This window comes from Epinephelus lanceolatus, chromosome 7 (genome assembly GCF_041903045.1).
Source record: "Epinephelus lanceolatus isolate andai-2023 chromosome 7, ASM4190304v1, whole genome shotgun sequence".
NCBI classification, from domain to species: domain Eukaryota; kingdom Metazoa; phylum Chordata; class Actinopteri; order Perciformes; family Serranidae; genus Epinephelus; species Epinephelus lanceolatus.
In genome coordinates, this window is record NC_135740.1 from 4,174,712 (window position 1) to 4,195,370 (window position 20,659).

The 20,659-nt window shown below is 41.4% G+C and overlaps 1 protein-coding gene across 2 annotated transcripts in view; it reads left to right on the forward strand.

The window, feature by feature from the left end:
• The window catches only part of LOC117260670 (storkhead-box protein 2-like), a 128,149-nt gene that overhangs the window by 36,005 nt on the left and 71,485 nt on the right, over positions 1-20,659 (forward strand). Inside the window, exon 1 of one of the 2 annotated variants that reach the window (XM_033632696.2) lies at positions 6,052-7,370. The exons of the other annotated variant lie outside the window; for it this stretch is intronic. Coding sequence (XP_033488587.2) covers positions 7,163-7,370 — 208 coding nt within the window. The 5' untranslated portion in view covers positions 6,052-7,162. Of the gene's footprint in view, positions 1-6,051; positions 7,371-20,659 lie in introns of those variants that run through there. 2 annotated transcript variants of the gene reach the window in all.

A 20,659-nucleotide genomic window follows, 5' to 3' on the forward strand; every position in this document is an offset into this window, starting at 1 on the left:
CACAAGCAAAAACACTATTTGAAAATCATGGCAACTATTCGATGATTTTGATTCCCCCCGTTTGCTGAGCCGAGAGGCTGCATGTAGGCTGCATGAAATGGTAAAGCATTTTCCACCTAAGTTATTACATATATTTGAGTTATCTACAAGCTTACTGTACTGTTTGTCATCTACTTGCTTTCAAATGTCCGCCACGGACATTTACACAATGTCACGGATAAACATGGGTAAATGCATGAAAAAAAAATCATCACATATCACCTCTGATAATGGTTTATTCATTTAAAACCACACTGTGCTCGTTTAGCACACTATTTCATGTAGTTTTTATCTGCTGGAGGGTCGCGTAGGGGAGCGTAGTGCGACAAAAATAGAAGAGCCACGTAAAATAGAGAGTTGTCACGCAACAGACGGGTTGTCACGCTGCTCCCGTTGCCGGTGGAGCCACTGTAATTGATTAACAGGGGGGCAAGCTGCTACGGGACTCGCGCTGCAGATGTGTCGCGCCGCTGAGCCCGGCCGTATGGTCCCTTCGCCGCCTCCTGCGTGCCTCGCTCTCAAATGACTGTGCATACTTGTTGTAGACTTGTGATACGCAAGCTTTGCCTCACAGAGTTTGCACTGCACCTCATTTTTTTTTATTTTGTCGAAGTTGTTCCACACGGAACTTTTTGATGACTGTAGTAGTCTCTGCATGTTTCTCCTGTTTGTAGAAGAGCATCAAACTAGCTGGTAGCCCATCTCACACCGCTGTAGCAATCCTATACTGCCCTCGTGCGGTTAGGAGCTGAATTGCATGTCAAATAAAGGGGGAAATAAGACGGCGAATAGTAATAGTCGCATTAAAAAATCGATTTTTCAAAATAAAACGACGATTCGAAAATTCGAAAATCGTGACCAATCCCTAGTGAAAACAACCCTAATGTTAACGTTAACATTCCCGCTGTTTCTTCCTCTCACTTTCATCACGCTGTCATCATCAAGAAAAATAAAGTGCTCTCAGCCATGCTGCAAACTGTGCCATTAGATTAGGCTATAGTTGTGTATATAGTTGTGCTACAGTTGTGTAGTGAATAAATAGGGTATTTATAAAAACATTCAGTTTCCGTCATCGCTGGAGCCCTCCCCCACAGTTTCAAAAAATCCTGGAGGAAACCCTGTCAATTTCTTTCATTTTGTGTTATTTCATACTATAGAATGATTTATTGTTTGTGTATAGTGATAATACATAAGATAAGGAACTTAAAAAACATTGCATATTCAATCAAAATTACAATATTGGTCTAAAAACATCACAATTAGATTATTCTGCCATACAGGATGTGCAGCCCCTAATGACCATAGAGTCGGTGGGAGAGGGGATGTCAGTGGTTAGCAGTTTATCTCACACCGGTCAGTAAGCAGCTCAAATCCCTTTTGCATTGTTAATATGTTATTACTGTTAGTTCTGTTGGCACGGTTAATGGTGTCAGCATGGTAAGTGGTGCTAGCATTGTAGACAAAGCTTAAAGATTTTGGAAGCCATTTACCCACCAGGGCGACCTGGGGAGAGACCGGAGTGTAGGCACAATGTTTCCTCAAGAATGCTTTCCGCTGATTGAGCAGTGCAGCTAGCTAGCTAATGTTAGATCCCTTCTGACCTGGGGTGGTGTGCACTGCAAAGCGGCTAAGAAACCAGTGGAGATGGTATTTGGGCAGTGAGTATGTTTTCACTTGTTAAGGCAGCTGGCCAGCTGTCTATCAGCAAGGCCAACAGAAACTAAAAATGCAAGACATTAGCAACACAAAACATGAACATTTCACCTTTAAATGGGTTGTGCTTTGAAATGTGGTGCTTAAGCTCATTGCAGCAATTTGCGCTGGATTACTGGATTAAAAGGAAAGGCCTCTTTTATTTCACGTTCTGTTTTTTTTTTTCCTCCTTTTTTTCATAAAAAAATTAACTAGTTAGTTACTACTTAATGGGTATCAGCATTTTGAAGGTAAAATTAGCTGAAAATGACATGTCTAGCTGGGAGCTATATGGTTGGGAATTTTTTAGCTGCAGTGTGAGTTGGTCAGCTGATCTTGTTAGGCGCGACAAAGCAAATTGAGGGCGTCACCTTGAGTTCAGGAAAATTGTAATGGAGCTTTTTCCTATTTTCTGAATTTTTATTGACAAAACCATGTGAAAATAATCAGCAGTCAAATCAATAATGATCAAAGCTGCAAGCGGCTTTATCGGGGTCCAAGCAGATTGCAAGTATTTGAGTGCTTGTTTTTGACAAGAAGCAAAATGTTTGATGTTGCGGTCGTGAAAATGTGTTTTGCTTTACTATATTTGTATCCATTTTTCATTTTCATTCAAGAACTGAAATGCATCCCATGTCTATTAATGTCTGCACAAATATTGCTACCATGTGAAAAGTTATCCTGGAAAATGCAAAGATTTAGACCACCTGCAGAATGGCAAAGGGGGATTTGAAGTCTTTCCCTTTGCATTACAACTCATCCACCTTACCACCAAAGTACTGAAGTAAATGGGATCATTGTGTATCTACAACCATCAAAAATACCTGGAGACATGCTAGTAGGTTTTGACATGATGATTGGATATTTGAGATTTGTCACAGGAGATTGAACTGTTTCGCTGGAAATCGATAAAGTAGGGCAGGATAAAACATGTCAACTTTTAACCCTCAACAGTTCACAAAAGATGGGCAAAAAACAGGAGGATGCACACCGCTTGCGTCATCTACCCAGGTGCAGGTAGTCTCCTGGTGACCCTTTCAGCCCTGCCCACTGGGCCATTAAGTAACACGGGGGGAGTCAGAAGCAGATGGCATAGAGCGGAAGGTCACACAACTTGAAATATTCACAACAATTTAACTGTTGGGGTTACGATTCTAAAAAAACTCATACACTGACCTTTTTTTTACCAAGGCTTTAGTGAATTTGTTCAGAAAGCATAATGCTTGCCCATCTAGGGGTTTGAACCTTTGACCTCTGTATCACCAGAGCAGGTGACCTACTCACTGTTCCACCTGAAAGACATGGCCTAGACACCTCCTTCTGATGATTTAAGGCAATGATATCACATGAGCAAAACCTTATTTTGTTTTGTTTTGTTTTTTTGTCATTCTAGTCTTAAAGCATTTACAAAGCATTGGTGATAAAATTCTGAAAAAAAAATCTCACGTCAATCTGCTGGTTTCAAGTGTATTGTCAAATAGTTTAGTGACATTTGGTTAAAAATGGGATGAAATAAAAAATGTTGCGCATTACAATACAAATTACAACAGTATATTAGATATAACTGCGGGCTAACCGTTTAACTGATCTGAACACCATTTAAAACATGTAATATCTAGTATCCAAAGAATGTCTGTGTTCATATTGGTAGTATTTGAATAAAAACTTGTGGAGATGTAGATGTTAATTGAATTTGCATGTTCTTAAAAATACAGAGTGATGGACTTCTGAATTAACTATAGGTTGCTGTGCTGCAAACTTTTATCACAGTTCTGAGGATGTGCTAAAGAAATTCAGCTCTGTATGACACACTGGTGATTTATTCTGATTTTTTCTTTAGCTTTGAATGTGAAATGTCTTGAAATTTAGATTAATTTATTTAGAGTCATTACCAAATTTTATTCATTGACTAAGTCATGACCCTAGATGGTGCAAACCAAATTTCATATGAATGAAAGCTGGCTATAAGATATAAACTTTCTGCATTTGTGTTACCCCCCAGTGGCAGAATATCTCAAGATTGCTTAGCAAAACTCGGACAAAGCGTCCACACATGTTCACCAGGTTTGGTTACAATTGCTTGAATCATTTTTGATTTATGAGTATTTATGTAAAATTGAACTGAAATACAGATGTTTGAAAACATGTAAATTTAAAATACATTGACTTATCAAAATTTGTTTGATAACTTCAGATCAGTGATGTCTATAGATGATTCTGCCATGAAAGTGTGATTAAGAGAAAATGGAGAGAAAAAAAATTGACATTTTAAGAGCAGAAGACCGTTGAACCAAAGATGCAGATGAATTGAGAGATTAAACTGATGAAAGAGTTTTGACTCTAAGCCATGCCTTTTTTGAGATCATTGCAAAAATGAAAATGTTTTTGTTATTGCACCACCATAGTTCAGTGAGTTACATTTTTTTGTGCCTGAGTAGTGGGTGGAATTTACAACCCACCTGCAAAAGTTTTTGTCTTACAGTTTTATTTGAGAAAAGTAAGAAAAAGAAAGAATCACTGTGAATGTGAACAAAACCATTAGGGCTTCAGTAGCGCATGTTGTTGCTTGGACCCCAAAAAATAATGATTAGTTGTGGTGCTCATAGGGTTAATGTCACTACTGTACACTTCAGTAAACAATGAGGACAGCACCTATGACAATGACTGTATTGATTCTTCTAGGTGTTACCTTGACACCTACTGCATGGACAGGCTGGACTTGTGTTGATGACATCAGTGTGTTCATTGGGTCTGTGTTAGGACCGTAACGGTACATGTATTTGTGTCGAACCGTTCGGTACACAACTTTCGGTTCGGCACGACCCTGTACCGAATTATTGGGCGCAGGATATTATTTTATTTTATTTTGTTTTATTTTAATTCTGTTTTTGTGAGCCGAACCATTTAAAATATCTAGTTCCCCGATGGACATAATTGAGTGACGGACCGAGTCCAACCATAAATCTCCGCTTTCACTTTGTGCAGCGCATTCTCGCATTTTGACAACATGGCAAGTGAGCCTGACAAACCTGAAGACCCACCCGCAAACCTTAAGTCCTCCGTTTGGGAACACTTTGTTTTCAGGGTAAAATACGAAGATGGAAATAAACAAGTTGACAAGACAAAAGCAGTGTGCCGACACTGCAGAACAGCGGTCGGGTATGTACTTGGAAACACATCTAACATGCTAACGCATCTAAAGCGACACCACTCGAGTTTGAACGTTAACCGGCACGACTAGAAAAAGCAATCTGGTGCAAACTACGATATCGTCGTCGTTTAAAAAGAAAGAGCGTTTCCCTGACCATCGCGCTAAAGAAATAACCAACGCCATTGGAGTTGAGTAAAATTGTTTAAGCTGCACTTTAGATATAAGCATGTTTTGTTTACTGCACTTTAACAACGTGGGAAAACTAAGTAAGTTCCTAGGAAAACTGAATCTGAGCAGGCTGTAAAGCTGACCAGCTGCACTATACTTTTTATTTTAATTGAGTAAAACTGTTTAAGCAGAAATTTATATTTCTATTTTCATTCAAACAATGTGAAAAAGCAGGATTTTATATATATTTGTTTCATTCAAAAATTGTGTAAAAAGAGTTAACTGCTGTGGTGGTATGTTTTAATAAGGTTACCAATAAGTAAAAGATATTTAATAGTTGTCTATTTTTTTCATTACTGTACCGAAAAAAACGAACCGTGACTTGTGTACCGAGGTATGTACCGATCCGTGATTTTTGTGTACCGTTACACCCCTAGTCTGTGTTCTTTGCTAGGTGAGCGCATGTTGCTACAGTGTATGTGTATGGAGGTAGTATTACTAAAGAAGGGGTGCTTGTTCTTTGGGGATATTGAGGTGACAGTTTACAGCACTTGGCAGTGTGTTAGTGGTGTTGACATGAAGCGACAGCACATTATTAACTCCAAACACTGTCTGTTGCCTGTGTTGCTGTGTGTTGCAACATTGGTCAGAGTGCTGCTTGCTGATTGGCTGGCTCGTGGACTTGGCTTCTATCCAAACTAGACTTTGAACACACACACATACACACACAGGTCACTAAGTAGCATTCAACTAAAGGATATCAGTTTGTAAAAGTGTGCTTTCTATGAATGGGTAGCAGTGCTCAGCCTTGACAACAGGGGGAATGTGTGTGTGTGTGTGTGTGTGTGTGTGTGTGTGTGTGTGTGTATGTGTGTATGTGTGTGTCTATTTGTGGGGGGAAACGATTCTTGCACTCCCCCCCGCCCCCTCCCTCTCCCTCCTCTCCTTCCTCTTCTCCCTGTCTCTCTCTCTCTCCCTCCTCTCCAACAACAACACGGTGAGCGACAGAGTGAGCGCAGACAGGCGAGCAGTAGGCAGAAAGAGAGAGGCGAGCGGACGAAGGAGAAGACAAAGGAGAAGCCGAGGCAGTGCTTGCTCTGCTCTGGATTAACCCTTTCTTCTTACTAAATGTTGCTTTTTGTGGATTTCTGTCTTTTATACGTTCTCCATCATCCCTTTGCTCAGCTGTGGTACACTGTCTCTCTCTCTCACACACACACAGTTTTTTTTCCCAGAGGATCAACTACTGGTGTGTATGAATGGAGTCCTGGAGGAATGATCATGGATGGATGGAAGTAGAAGGGAGGAGTGTGTCTGCTTTTCCCATGGAGATTGTGTCGTTTTCTCTCCTCCTTCTGCTGGCTGCGCAGCCTCTTTCCCCTTGCTTTCTTTTGTATTAGCGCCCCCTCCCTTACTCCCTCCTTTCTTTCTTCCCTCCCTTGGCTGTACAGGCTTTTGTCTCTCTGACAGGGATCCAGGCTTGTCTTTTTGCCGCTCTTCCTACCCTACCCCCTTTGACCGACTCAAAAAGTACCGTTCCCTCTTTTCTTGTGCTTCTGCGAAAGCTTAAACCAAATGAGTCTGATGCCGAGCTAAGGCATCAGGCTAGGCTAACTGCTAGCCACTGGAGTGGTTTAGACCCCTCAGCTTGTCACTGCGAAGTGTGCGTTTCTTGTGCGTTTGTGTGAGTGTATGAATTTAGACGTCATGGCAGAAGCATTGGCTCACACTTGACCAGTCATTCCATCGTGCATTTGGTGTGACCTGAGGAGGGAGGAAGGCAACAGTAGAAGGGAAAGGTGTGTATGCAGAGTTGGAAGTAATCCCCCCTCCATTCTTACTCATGGCTCAACGTGCTCTCCTGATGACATGACCATGAGAAAGTCTGGTCAACCTGGGACTGGAATATTCCTTATTTTACAACATGGTGATTGTTAAAGTCAAATTGTTACCACAAAAGCTCCAGAATGGAATTTACGTGAGGAACTGGGAACTTGCAGCCTTGGGTCAACCATTTGGCCCAAATATTCATAAGTTTGCTTGTGGAAAAAACTATTTTGACTTAGTGTTGTGGATAGATTTACTATCTGTCTGCCACCCAGCGTGGCAAGAATGAAGAAGACAAGCAGCCGCACACTCAGGCGAGCATGGCCCAGCTCTGAACTGTTAGAGCGCCTGCTGCCACCAGCATCCTCTGCAGAGCCTCACAGGAGCCGACGCTCTCGCAGTGAGAAGGACTACAGAATCCACAAACACAGCAAGAGGAGCCACTACCCTCCACAGTATCTGTGTCAGAGTCCACCTGCTTACATACACACAGGTACTGTAAAACCACACAAGCACTGCTCAGGCTTTACCACCATTTGAGAATGGGTTAGTGGAGACTGTGAGACATGCTGTGTACTGTTTAGGTCAGGGGTGTCCAGATTAGATCATGTGAAAATACCTGGGCGCCAGCTGCTTCTCACATCATATGGGTTCTTAAAAAACACTTAGGCACAATTGTTTAATCTTAAGTGAGAAAGTATTCAACTTTCCACCACTTGAGAGCCGCTGCCCTCTTGACCTCTTGACTTTAAACTTCTTTGCTGTGGCCATGTCTGCTACCCAGTAGAAAATATCTGGAATTAGGTAACCCGTTTGTTTGCTTGTTTACCGTCTGTGAAAACACAATAGTTCTGCCCATGTAGTTCTGATGCATGTCTACAAACTGTATGATAGTCCTGCCGACGTGAGGTGAATGAAAACAAATGCAAAGTGATCTTGCTTGATTAGCCACTATTGTGTTAATTATACAGTATATTTTGAAAGACCGTTTCAAAATATACCATTTAGAATAGGTCTGTGGGCCACAATTGGCCTCCAGGCCAGACTTTAGACATGACTGGTTTGGGTGCTCTGTCTTCAAAAAGACATTCACCAGACTCTGCTTAACAGATCTGTTAAGCTGTTTCTGGAATATACTAATCTTGACTTCCTAGTAGTGTTGTCATAATACCGCAATATCTAACCATACGGGAAAAAAAAAACGATATTGAATACCATTTTCAATACCAAGGGGAAAAATTGACATTTTGGGCATACAAGTTAAAATTTGTATTACAAGATAAATATATCAAGGCTATAACATGACAATGACAACTTCCCTTTTCTTGATTAATAACAGAGAGCAGCAGATGGACTAGTACACATTAACAATGAGGGAGAGCAAGAAAGAGCAGCTGGTACTGGTGTATCGATACTGAGGAAAATGATTATTGAAACTGGTTCAAGTATTAAGAAGCAATATATATTGATAAATCAATAGTTTTGACAACACTAGTTCCCAGAATGGAGTTGCTCACTCACCATCAGGTCAGACAGTAGTTGTACTGGGCAGCTTCAGGTATAACTGTGCAAATGTGGTCAGGACTCTTAGTGAATCTGAATAAATAAAGATAATGATCTATCTACCTATCTATATACATACATACATACATACATACATATGTATATACTATATATATATATATATATATATATATATATATATATATATATATATATACAGTACAGGCCAAAAGTTTGGACACACCTTCTCATTCAATGCATTTTCTTTATTTTCATGACTATTTACATTGTAGATTCTCACTGAAGGCTTTTCAAAACTATGAATGAACACATGTGGAGTTATGTACTTAACAAAAAAAGGTAACTGAAAACATGTTTTATATTCTAGTTTCTTCAAAATAGCCACCCTTTGCTCTGATTACTGCTTTGCACACTCTTGGCATTCTCTCGATGAGCTTCAAGAGGTAGTCACCTGAAATGGTTTCCACTTCACAGGTGTGCCTTATCAGGGTTAATTAGTGGAATTTCTTGCTTTATCAATGGGGTTGGGACCATCAGTTGTGTTGTGCAGAAGTCAGGTTAATACACAGCCGACAGCCCTATTGGACAACTGTTAAAATTCATATTATGGCAAGAACCAATCAGCTAACTAAAGAAAAACCAGTGGCCATCATTACTTTAAGAAATGAAGGTCAGTCAGTCCAGAAAATTCCAAAAACTTTAAATGTGTCCCCAAGTGGAGTCGCAAAAACCATCAAGCGCTACAACGAAACTGGCACACATGAGGACCGACCCAGGAAAGGAAGACCAAGAGTCACCTCTGCTTCTGAGGATAAGTTCATCCGAGTCACCAGCCTCAGAAATGGCAAGTTAACAGCAGCTCAGATCAGAGACCAGATGAATGCCACACAGAGTTCTAGCAGCAGACCCATCTCTAGAACAACTGTTAAGAGGAGACTGCGCCAATCAGGCCTTCATGGTCAAATAGCTGCTAGGAAACCACTGCTAAGGAGAGGCAACAAGCAGAAGAGATTGGTTTGGGCCAAGAAACACAAGGAATGGACATGAGACCAGTGGAAATCTGTGCTTTGGTCTGATGAGTCCAAATTTGAGATCTTTGGTTCCAACCGCCGTGTCTTTGTGAGACGCAGAAAAGGTGAACGGATGGATTCCACATGCCTGGTTCCCACTGTGAAGCATGGAGGAGGAGGTGTGATGGTGTGGGGGTGTTTTGCTGGTGACACTGTTGGGGATTTATTCAAAATTGAAGGCACACTGAACCAGCATGGCTACCACAGCATCCTGCAGCGACATGCCATCCCATCCGGTTTGCGTTTAGTTGGACCATCATTTATTTTTCAACAGGACAATGACCCCAAACACACCTCCAGGCTGTGTGAGGGCTATTTGACCAAGAAGGAGAGTGATGGAGTGCTGCGGCAGATGACCTGGCCTCCACAGTCACCGGACCTGAACCCAATCGAGATGGTTTGGGGTGAGCTGGACCGCAGAGTGAAGGCAAAGGGGCCAACAAGTGCTAAACACCTCTGGGAACTCCTTCAAGACTGTTGGAAAACCATTTCAGGTGACTACCTCTTGAAGCTCATGGAGAGAATGCCAAGAGTGTGCAAAGCAGTAATCAGAGCAAAGGGTGGCTATTTTGAAGAAACTAGAATATAAAACATGTTTTCAGTTATTTCACCTTTTTTTGTTAAGTACATAACTCCACATGTGTTCATTCATAGTTTTGATGCCCTCAGTGAGAATCTACAATGTAAATAGTCATGAAAATAAAGAAAACGCATTGAATGAGAAGGTGTGTCCAAACTTTTGGCCTGTACTGTATATATATACTGTTCACAGCCAGCTTAGGCTAAGGGACCTGATGATGATTGTTGCCATGGATACTGAACAGTACCCATGGTAGTGGTATTGTAACTCTAACCACTACCATTTGTGCCAGTTCAGATTGAGTACAAAGTCTTGTTAGCTTAACATTGATACATTAATGTTTGTACATGTAGGGATGACTCCATGATGTTTTTTGGCACTAATCCTGATTGAACATTGGTACCTGAAGAGTAAGCTCCAATCAATACAGATGGTGACTTCTAAATCTGATACAGATCTAACAAACAAGTTTCATTTTATTCTTTCATCAAACCACTCACAGAGTACCTTATGCTAATTATTGACAGCTGATATGACTTGCTGTCAGAGAAGTTTATCACCTTAATTGGTGAAAGTGGTGGTCAGTGCCGGCTAAAAATTGAAAGCTGCTAACTGAATGTTTTGTACACTGAACTTTGTACATGATGAAAAGGAGAGCTTTGGAGACAAGCAGATTCGTGTGATCTTATTTTACTAGTCCAGGTTTCAGAATTCAGAGTTTCATGCACCACTAGGCATGGATACATTTACTTCCACACACTCTAATGTTCAGTCTCGTGGTCAGTCAAACGCTGTACCGTAAAGCCCAGTTATTGTAAAGGAGAGCAACGCTGCAACACCAGCAGGCAGAGGCAAAACACAGTGCAATAAAGTAACACAGTATAGTACAGTAAAGACGTACAAAGTGCAGTGAAGAACCACAGCAGAGTACAGTAAAGTAACACAGTAGAGTGCAGTAAAGAAACACAGCAGAGAACACTTAAGAAACACGGTAGAGCACAATAGAGAAACTCATTAGAGTGCAAGTTAAGAATCACAGTACAGTTCAGTTTAGAAACACAGTAGCATGCAGTAAAGAAACAGCTGTAAGTAAATAAACCCCTCTTTTCAGGGTCTTGCGGTCCTGTTCGGTGCTGTTTCTGTACCAGGCAGTGATGTTTCCCGTCAGGAAGCTCTCAGTGGTGCAGGAGTAAAAATTCCTCAGTATTTGAGGGGATACCCAGAATTTCCTCATTTTCACACTCCATATGACTAATAACAACTGTCTGTTACAATATTTGTTGTTACAGTGGAAACTGCTCATAATGATAATAATTACAGTGATTAACTGCTTAAAGTTTTGGACAGAATCATACAGATTCTGTTTCAGTAAGTTGCTTATAGTAATCAAGAAGTCCACATAAAAGTCTTCATTTGGGTCTTTTCCTACATAACATTAGGGCTGCCACGATTAGTCAACTAATCGATGTCTAATCGACTATCAAAATAATCGGTGACTATTTTAGTAGTCGACTAATCGGTTTGAGTCATTTTTCATAGAAAAGTACTATAAAAGTACCCTAAAATACTCCTATTGCAGCTTCTTATGTTCAAATATTGGCAGCTTCACACACTCTCCCATGACGCGAACTAAAACCCTTTGGCGTGAGTACGAAACAAGACATTAGATGACATAATTTTGGGGTTTGGGAGAGACAGACCGACATTTTTAAACATTTTAACACATTTTTCGATAAAATGATTAGTCGACTAATATAAGAAACAGTTGACAGGTTAGTCGACAATGAAAATAATTGTTAGCTGCAGCCCTACATAACATGCGGAAAAAAATAAACTATGCTTATTTTGTTTTATTTATTTATTCTGTTTATTTATTTTTACCCCCACTGTGATACTTCCTGAGGCTGGTGCTCTGTGCAAAATTAAAATGCCTTTACCTTATATTGCAATATTTCCAGGTGAAATAAAGGCATTTAGATTTTGCACAAACCTATCAGTGTGCCTTGGATAAACTTTGTAGAAGACTTGCATTTTATAGTTTTTACTGAAACCATATTCCACAATGAGCTCTTCACACAAAGGAATAAGCACAACACAACTGAAGTATCCAAAGAGCACCTGTATGTGATCACCACAAGGACCATGCAGTGCTTCTATTCTGTTGTCTTGTCTTCACACTTTATTACACCTTTTACCCTAGTTTCCGTTAGTACGATAACATGCACAGTTAAGTCGAGCTACGGTTATAGCTCCACCAGGCTATTTAATTGGACTACTGTCCTTGTCACAGTATACAAGCAGGGAAGGGCAATCAACTTATTAACCAAAGTAGGTCCCACTCTGCTACAATTCGTGGCAATATGCCCCCTTTCAGCTTGTTAGTAATGGATCTTTTTTTTTTTTACCTATTACATCACAGACCAAACAATCGACAAACAAGTTAGCTACGGTTAGCTACCCGCATGCCATTGATGTATTTGAAAATAATAAAAATTTGCTCTTTCAGTGGAAGCAGCATGAACTGTGTCTCCTCATCCGTCCAAAAATGCACGGCTCTGGATGAAGATTTCACCATGTTGTTACCGGCTTCTTCTTCTGTTATGTATTTAATGCTATTCGACTTCCGGGTCAAGCCCAGGGTGGAAACTTTGGAGTGTGCATAAAGCACCTATGCCAGTTTGGGTCCAATGTATTGTATACACGCAGGAGTAATTAGGCTGAGTCCTCAGATTTGTCATGGTTGTAGAGACAGGCAGCTGCTAGGGCTGCTCGATTATGGAAAAAATCATAATCGCGATTATTTTGGTCAAAATTGAAATCACGATTATGCAAACGATTATGCGGCGCACTTGATGACTTATATTGTTTACACGACGGCATGTCATTTCTATCTCTACATGGTCGCGCATTTACAATCCTTCCCTGCTCTCTGTATATAACATCTCCAGGCGTCCATGACCAAAAATCGCTTACCCTCGATTTCATTAATTTTGAAATCATTTGTCCTCAAAATCGTAATCGCGATCACCAGACGATTAATTGCACAGCTCTAGCAGCTGCTTTTTTTTACAAAGTCACAAACAGTCTTTGTCATTTTTGTCTGTAGTTTTCCCATCTACAGCATTAAACCTAAAATACTTCCACACACTGCTTGTCAGACTCTTCGGTGTTCTGATTATCCGATTAATACGGCTTTGCTTGTTAGCATCCTCCAATTATTCATTAGCTTAGTGTACTGATAGGTCAATAAGACATGCAATAGGTCTAGCAGTCTGTTTCAAGTATGCCCTCTTCTTCAAACAGATAGTTGTTATTGGTGGAGAGGGAGACAGTGGGCTGATATTTCCGATGTGTCAGTTTGCTTTCACAAATAGAGCTGAGCAGAGAAGCATACTGGTAGAGCTTCCTCTGGTCTCATAGTAACCTCAGTGAGGCTAGTTGGAATAGAACCAACAACCCTCAGCAGGACAGACTCTGTGCATCCTGTAGCTGCTGGGTCTTATTCATACACATTCAGCATGACTTTAATTTCAGACAGAAAAGCATTCTAGTTGTATCCTGCATGGAAACCCAATCCCAAGACAGGTCACCTGTTATGGCAGTCATGTTGTAAAGATTTTATTGAAAACATTTTTATGTAGACAAATAATTTTTATAAAACAATACATCCACAGAGCTTTTAGAAAGGTGCGGAGTAAAAGTATTGGTTTTCCTTAAAAATAATGGATTAATAATCATTTCTAAAATTTTGTTGAGTACAAAATGAATGTGATGTTTATCTCTGTGTAAGATGTCTGACGTTCCGCTGCTAACAAGGCTTGTAAGCCAATAGTATAACAACGATGTATCACGTTGTATCTTGTGTCATAGATGATCAAGAGTGTGTGCAGTTGCCAGTTGGGGTGGCGGCAAAAGGTCAGTTCAATGTCTGCGCAATTAGCAATTAGCACAAGCTAGCATAGCAGTAGCGGCTTTAGCATAAAGATTGTAAGCAGGGGGATACAGCTGGCCTGATTCTGTTCCAAGTGTGAAAATACACTTACAAACTACTTTGGGTGTGTGTAATCCTTCTGTAGGTGCGCACACTGTGCATGTTTACTAGGGATGCACCAATAAGAAGTGTATAACCGGTAGTTTATTTACACCTGAGGGTAATAAAGGCGAAGATGTAGTGAGAAAATATGGCCGACTTAATATTCTATAGCCCTGACCTAACCAAACCTAACTGACATCAGTACCGATAACACAACATAAACAAAGAACAGTTCTAAAGGGCCGTCCACACCAAGAAAGATAACTGTAATGTTAACTATAACGATAACAATGGCAGCATCCACACCAATGAACGATATCGTTGTGTTGCTACGCCAAACACACACTGCTCGGTGCGGTCAGCAGGGGAGGGATGAGTACAGCAAATCTACCAGCCACTTGCATATTTCACCAGCATTCAGCTAGTAACGTTAAATGGTGCTAATTTTGGTCCGTGAACGGTGGTGATAATAATCATAAGGAGGCGAGACAGCTGTTGTCATTCATGTTTAGCTACGTGAGGTAATGCTAGTTAGCATAACAGCTAGCGTTGGCTATTCATAAATGTCTTATGTCCGTGAACAAAAACACCACTTATGCCAAGGGTGCGCCCGATTGCGTCCCAGATGTCCCTCTTCTTGGTCGCATCTTTATAAAGTCACTCACTCTTATCATAGAGAGGTGGATTTTTTTGTACCTCGGTGATTAGCCTCTCTCCTACGTCGTCCGCCGACGTAGGTTATATAATTATAGTTATATAGTTATATATATATATATATAACTAACTATATATAGCTATAAAGTTATAGTTCTTGGTGTGGACGGCCCTAAACTCTTCCATACCTGCCAACATTATCCTGTGAAAAAGAGGGAGATTTTCTAGGGTACTGACAAATGTCCTGCAATACCCTGCCCCCATCTAACCCTACACTACAGATGACCATATTAAATACAAAGATGTGAAAGTAAAATGACTTTTAATCAGTATTAGATTTATAGTTAACGGTAAGAGAGAGGGAGCTCATGAAGCCCAGCTGGCTTTGCACTGTTGGCGCTATTTATTGGCTTTAATTTTAATTATTGGTATAATGCATAATTACAAAAATGTCCTATTATTGGCCAATAATTTATTGGCCAGATATACGTCATGCACCCCTAATGTTTACAGACTTTGAAAAAAAAACAAAAATGCCGCTCTTTTCCCTTTCGATTATTATTTTTTATTTTTTTACCATGTAAATAGGGCTGTACCCGACTTAGAATTATGTGAGTCAAACAAAATTTGGCTGTTCAACATGACAATAACATTCACTTAATACAATAAACAAGCTAACTGCTCTAACAACGGATGGGAAGTGTGCAGTTTTTGTAGACACTAGATATAAAAAAGCCAGAGACTGTGTCGTATTAACTGTGAGCTGTAAATTCACCACTTCCAAGCAGAAGAGAGAAGATAACATGATCTCAGAGCCTCACAGTGCAAAGTCCCTCCTCCTCCATATTCCTGCATCGTCTCTCTAGCCATCTGTTCCAAAAAGTATGTCAAAGTATGTAATGTCAAGAGTGCTCACTCTGCAGCAAATTCTGCGGACCAAAACGTCCCCACACGGACTAGCCAAAAAAAAAAAAAAAAGGTTGACTTATAGCAGTCTCAGTCAACTGAGGGGTCTCTAACTGATGATTCGAGTCTCTGCCTTTCAGGGGGCAGGCCTATATAGCACTTCAGACTGCATTTGAATGAAATAGCACACTGCAGCTTGAACCAGTTTTTTGTTTGTAGGACTGTTCACACAGGGCCTGGCACCTTCCATGCAACAGTTCTTACTGCATGTTCATGGAACAGCTCAGCAAGTCCCATGATGTTCCAGATATTAAATATCCTCTTTCCAAACCCGGTAATATCACCAACCAGGACACATTACCAATCTATCTGGGCTTGCGACAGTAATGCAAACACACATGATCTTGCCATGCCCCACCATCATGCTGTTTTATTGGTCACTCAACTGGATGACACACCAAAACAACAACAATACATTTGTGAACTCTAAACATGAAGTGCCTGATGTGTGTTAGTGTTACTGCTGTGGTGATCCACTGCTGTATACAGTCTGGTACAGGCAGAGTCTAATTTTGGGCTAGTGTAGACTTAGGCTCAATCCCAATTCTCATTTTTACCCCTACCCCTGCGTCTACCCCTTCCCCTTCGTCTAGCCCTTGCCCCTCAAAACGGAGTGCCAAGGGCTAGGGGTGAAGATATTCCCCTAAGAAATGGGACAGCACTCGATTACTGCTACGTCATCAAACGTTGTTGCTAGCTGGCTGCTACGTCAGCAGAGGAGACAAGTGTTTATCACAAACATTCAAAATGCTGTCTGCAAATCTTGTAATGTCCATTGCTTGGGTTTTAGTGTTATTTCTGCGGCTGTCCACAAGTCACAGAAATCAAAGGAGGAGAAGATATCTTCGACGCATACAAGTGCTGATGGACCAGTTTTTCGTATGTATGGATTGGCTGTAAATAGACGTTTTATTGTATTTAACATTAACCGAGCTAATGAACGCTGACGTTAGCTAACGAGCTTACCTAAACATGTGTAAACATTTGTGTATACATTTATAGCTCGCTTTGGCTGCTCATTGCGCCATTTTGCCGGTGTTCACACTTAATTGTGGGAAAATTCCATGTACCCCTTGGTTGCTAGTGTGGTCCGGGAAAATCTTCGTTTTAAGGGCTATGTGGCCCTAGCCCTTGGCACTCGCCCTCGATCCACAGGAGAATTGGGATACCCCTTCCCCTCACGTGAATGCACAAAAGTAAGGGGGAGGGCTAAGGGGGAGGGCTAAGTGGTGGAATTGGGATTGAGCCTTACTCTCTAGCTTGTGTCATAACCCTGGCGAAGAAGGGAAAGGACTCAGAATATGAGTAAATTAAGTAATTTATTAAAGTAAACAAATATTAACTAATGAGCTAAAGAATAAGATGTGTTAAGTCCGCAGGATCAGTAGTGCGCATGTGGGTGTGTGAGAATGTTCTGCATGGTGTTGTGTGTGTGCAAAAGGCTCAACAAAACCAACAAGGGTGCTGCCAGGATGGAGAGAGAGGGAGAAGCACTGAAGCTTCTGTCTTTTATCCTCTGCAGGAGCACCTAGCCCAGGTGCTCCAGATCAGGCAATCAGGCCACACCTCAGAGAGGAAACAGAGAGAGAGAGGGACTGAGAGGCAACATCAAGAACATACAGGCCAGGGCCGTCACACTTGTGAGGGTGAACAGGCAGACTTCTGGCCTTTGTGTAAGTGTGCTCCTCAAACTGTGTTAACAGTGTGTACAGTTCAGAGACAAACAGAGCAGATGAACTCTACACTGTACTCTTTGACTTATCTCCCTGTCTCTGCTGACAACAGTCTATTCAGTTTTCAGCTAACTAACACTGGTCTGTCAGCAACTGTTCAAATTCAATTCTGGCTGGAACTTGAAGGTCATATTGTACAACCATGACAGAGATGTATACATGGTATTAGAACTGCAACAATTAGTTGATCAACAGACAATTAATCAGCTACTGTTTTAGGTTCAGCTTTTCAAATGGATTTGCTGCCTTTCTGCATTTTGTGAATTCTGAGTTGAATATCTTGGTGGTTTCAACGTAGTTGGACCAAAAAAGCTATTTGTAGAAGTCAGCTTGGGTTCAAGGAAACTGTGGTGTGCATTGTTGACTCTTTTCTGACATTTTAAGAGTGATTAATTAATAATAAAAATAATTGTTAGTTGTAGATATTACTCTTCAGGGACTGGCTCTGTGGGACAGGCTCTGTGGGACTGACTCTTCTGGACTGGCTCTGTAAGACTGGCTCTGTAAGACTGGGTCTGTGGGAGTGACTCTGTGAGACAGGCTCTGTAGGACTGGCTCTATAGGACTGGCTCTGTGGGACTTGCTCTATGGGACTTGCTCTGTGGGGCTGACTTTGTAGGACTGGCTCTCTGGGACTGGCCGCGTACGACTGGCTCTGTGGGGCTGGCTCTGTTGGACTGGCTCTGTAAGACTGGGTCTATGGGAGTGACTGTGCGAGACAGACTCTGTAGGACTGGCTCTGTGGGGCTGGCTCTGTGGGACTCGCTCTGTGGGGCTGACTTTGTAGGACTGGCTCTCTGGGACTGGCCGCGTAGGACTGGCTCTGTGGGGCTGGCACTGTGGGACTGGCTTTGTGGAACTGGCTCCCGGAACTGGGTCAATTATAAGCTTTTATATATCATATGAAGTATAGGCTAATATTATTAATATGTAGCCTATAGGTGTGTACATATCATGGATGCATAAATAATATATTCCAACCTCAGCTGGAGTCGATTGTCCACTTTGTTGACCGCAGCATTGGTTTCTTTCCCTAATGCATTTTTCCAAGTGCCTTTTATGCCGCCTTTCAGGCTGCCAGATAGAACCAGTTGGTAAATTTGTACCTGGGACATCAGCATTTCCATTTGTAGCTGAGAAGGGACGAGGCCTCTAAACCCAGAATATACTGTTGTGGGATATTTAAATGATGATTGTTTTCAGCTGCCTCGTTTATTTAACACCTGATCATTCTTACACTGTAATCGGCGAGATAAGAACATTTCATGAATCAGTCGCAAACCGTCTAATTAGGCGATTTCGGGTTTGTATGTTAGACAGATGAATTAGGTTCTTTGTATTCAGATCTCAGCCTGGTGACATCTGTATAGTGTGACCAACAAATTCAAAAGATTACCAACCTCCGCCTCCTCCTGCTATCTCAAGCTGCTTGTCAGAACGCTACAGATGAGCCCTTCCTCTGCAGAGGAGCAATGTGTCAGAACATGTATTAGAACCAGATGTAACTGCAAAGGCCCATTATCAAATATCATCCAGATGCACATCACATGTTCATCCTCCCTGGGGTTCAGGGAATTTCTCTTTGCTTTATAAATTGTTCCAGTGCTGCAGTGTCACTGTGCAGTTGTGTGCTCTATGTTTATTCTCACGTGCTGACATGCTGAACCTGATGCCACAGCAGCCAAACACAACTCTTTGTCAGGTTGGTGCCTTTTATTGATTGATCCCAAAGTATTGATAACACTTAAACTGGTAAGTGATATAACTTTTTGCTGATATAAAAAAACACTTCTGCATTTGTCAGCTTTTTCACCCCCCTCTGGTGCAAGTGGAAACTACAGAAAGTAAGCGTACATACTCATTCATTCATTCATTCATTCATTCATTCATTCATCCATTTTCTGTAACTGCTTATCCTCTTAAGGAACACAAGGGGACTGGAGCCAAAACCAGCTGACATTGGGTGAGAGGCTGGACACACCCTGGACAGGTTGCCAGACTATCACAGGGCTGACACAGGGACACACAACTATTCACATACATACGATTCATCTTTTGAATCTTAAAGGAATACTTCACCCACAAAGTGACCATTTGTTAATAAATGAGTTATGCCGTGTTACCTTGAATATGTGAAGAAAATTTTGTGTTTCTCATATGCCTCCACAGGAAACAGCGAACATGTTGATTGATTGAGGACCACTATAACAACAGCAAAACTATATCAAAACATCTATTTACAAACTCTCACACAACTCGTGCAGTATAATACAAGTCTCATTTATGGTATACATGCTGCGTTTTTAAGTGCCTGGAAAACACGAAGTCTGGCACTGTGTGCAACTCTTGTGCCTATTGTGTGCCAACTTTCAAGAGCACAGAGGCAGTTTGCGTCTAAAGCTGCTAAGTAACCATAACACACACAAGCCCACTTACATGAAATCCTGAGTGCAAAGCTGATCTTCCTCCAGGCAATGATTTTTAGTGTGTAGGCCTATAATATTGTCTGTGGGACACATGTAAAGTTGTGGGCAGCCCTGCACTTAAATGATCAACTTCTCCTTCGTATTTCCCATAGACTGATATTACAGAAGAAGGGAAAGATACCTGTCAGTTGTGATTGGTTGTGCGGTGCATGCTGCTGCATTCGAGAAGTTGTGAAAGGCGCTCAGGAACATGTGCGTGTCGCGACGGTGTCACTCTGGCGTTGGAGTGCACCTGACATGCGTCTTCATTAAAAATAATGGATAAGGGGGCACAAAAAACACAGCATGTGTTCACTGCTTTCAAGAACAAAGTGACAGGTTGCGTTTGAAGTTGCTAGGCAACCTGAAGATGCATCATATCCTCCTGAGACCCAGCCCAGCGCATAGCCTACTTACCAGAAATCCTGAGTGCAGAGCCGATCTTCTTCCAGGCGCTGTTTCTGTGTGTGTGACCACACAGAAACAGCGCCGATCTTCTTCCAGGCGCTGTTTCTGTGTGGTCACAGTCTGTCACATATATTTACAAAAGAAGGGAAAGATGCCAGATTGATTGGTTGGTCCTCGTCACATGACATGCAGTGTGCGCTGCTGCGTTCCAAAAGTTGAACTCAGTTTATCTCAGGGTGCACCCGTCCTGCCCTGAAAAATAGCTGCTCTATAACAAATGAAAACAATGACTTTGGGGGCACAATAAGTACGGCATGTGTATGGCTCCTTACTGAGTTATAAGTGGTCA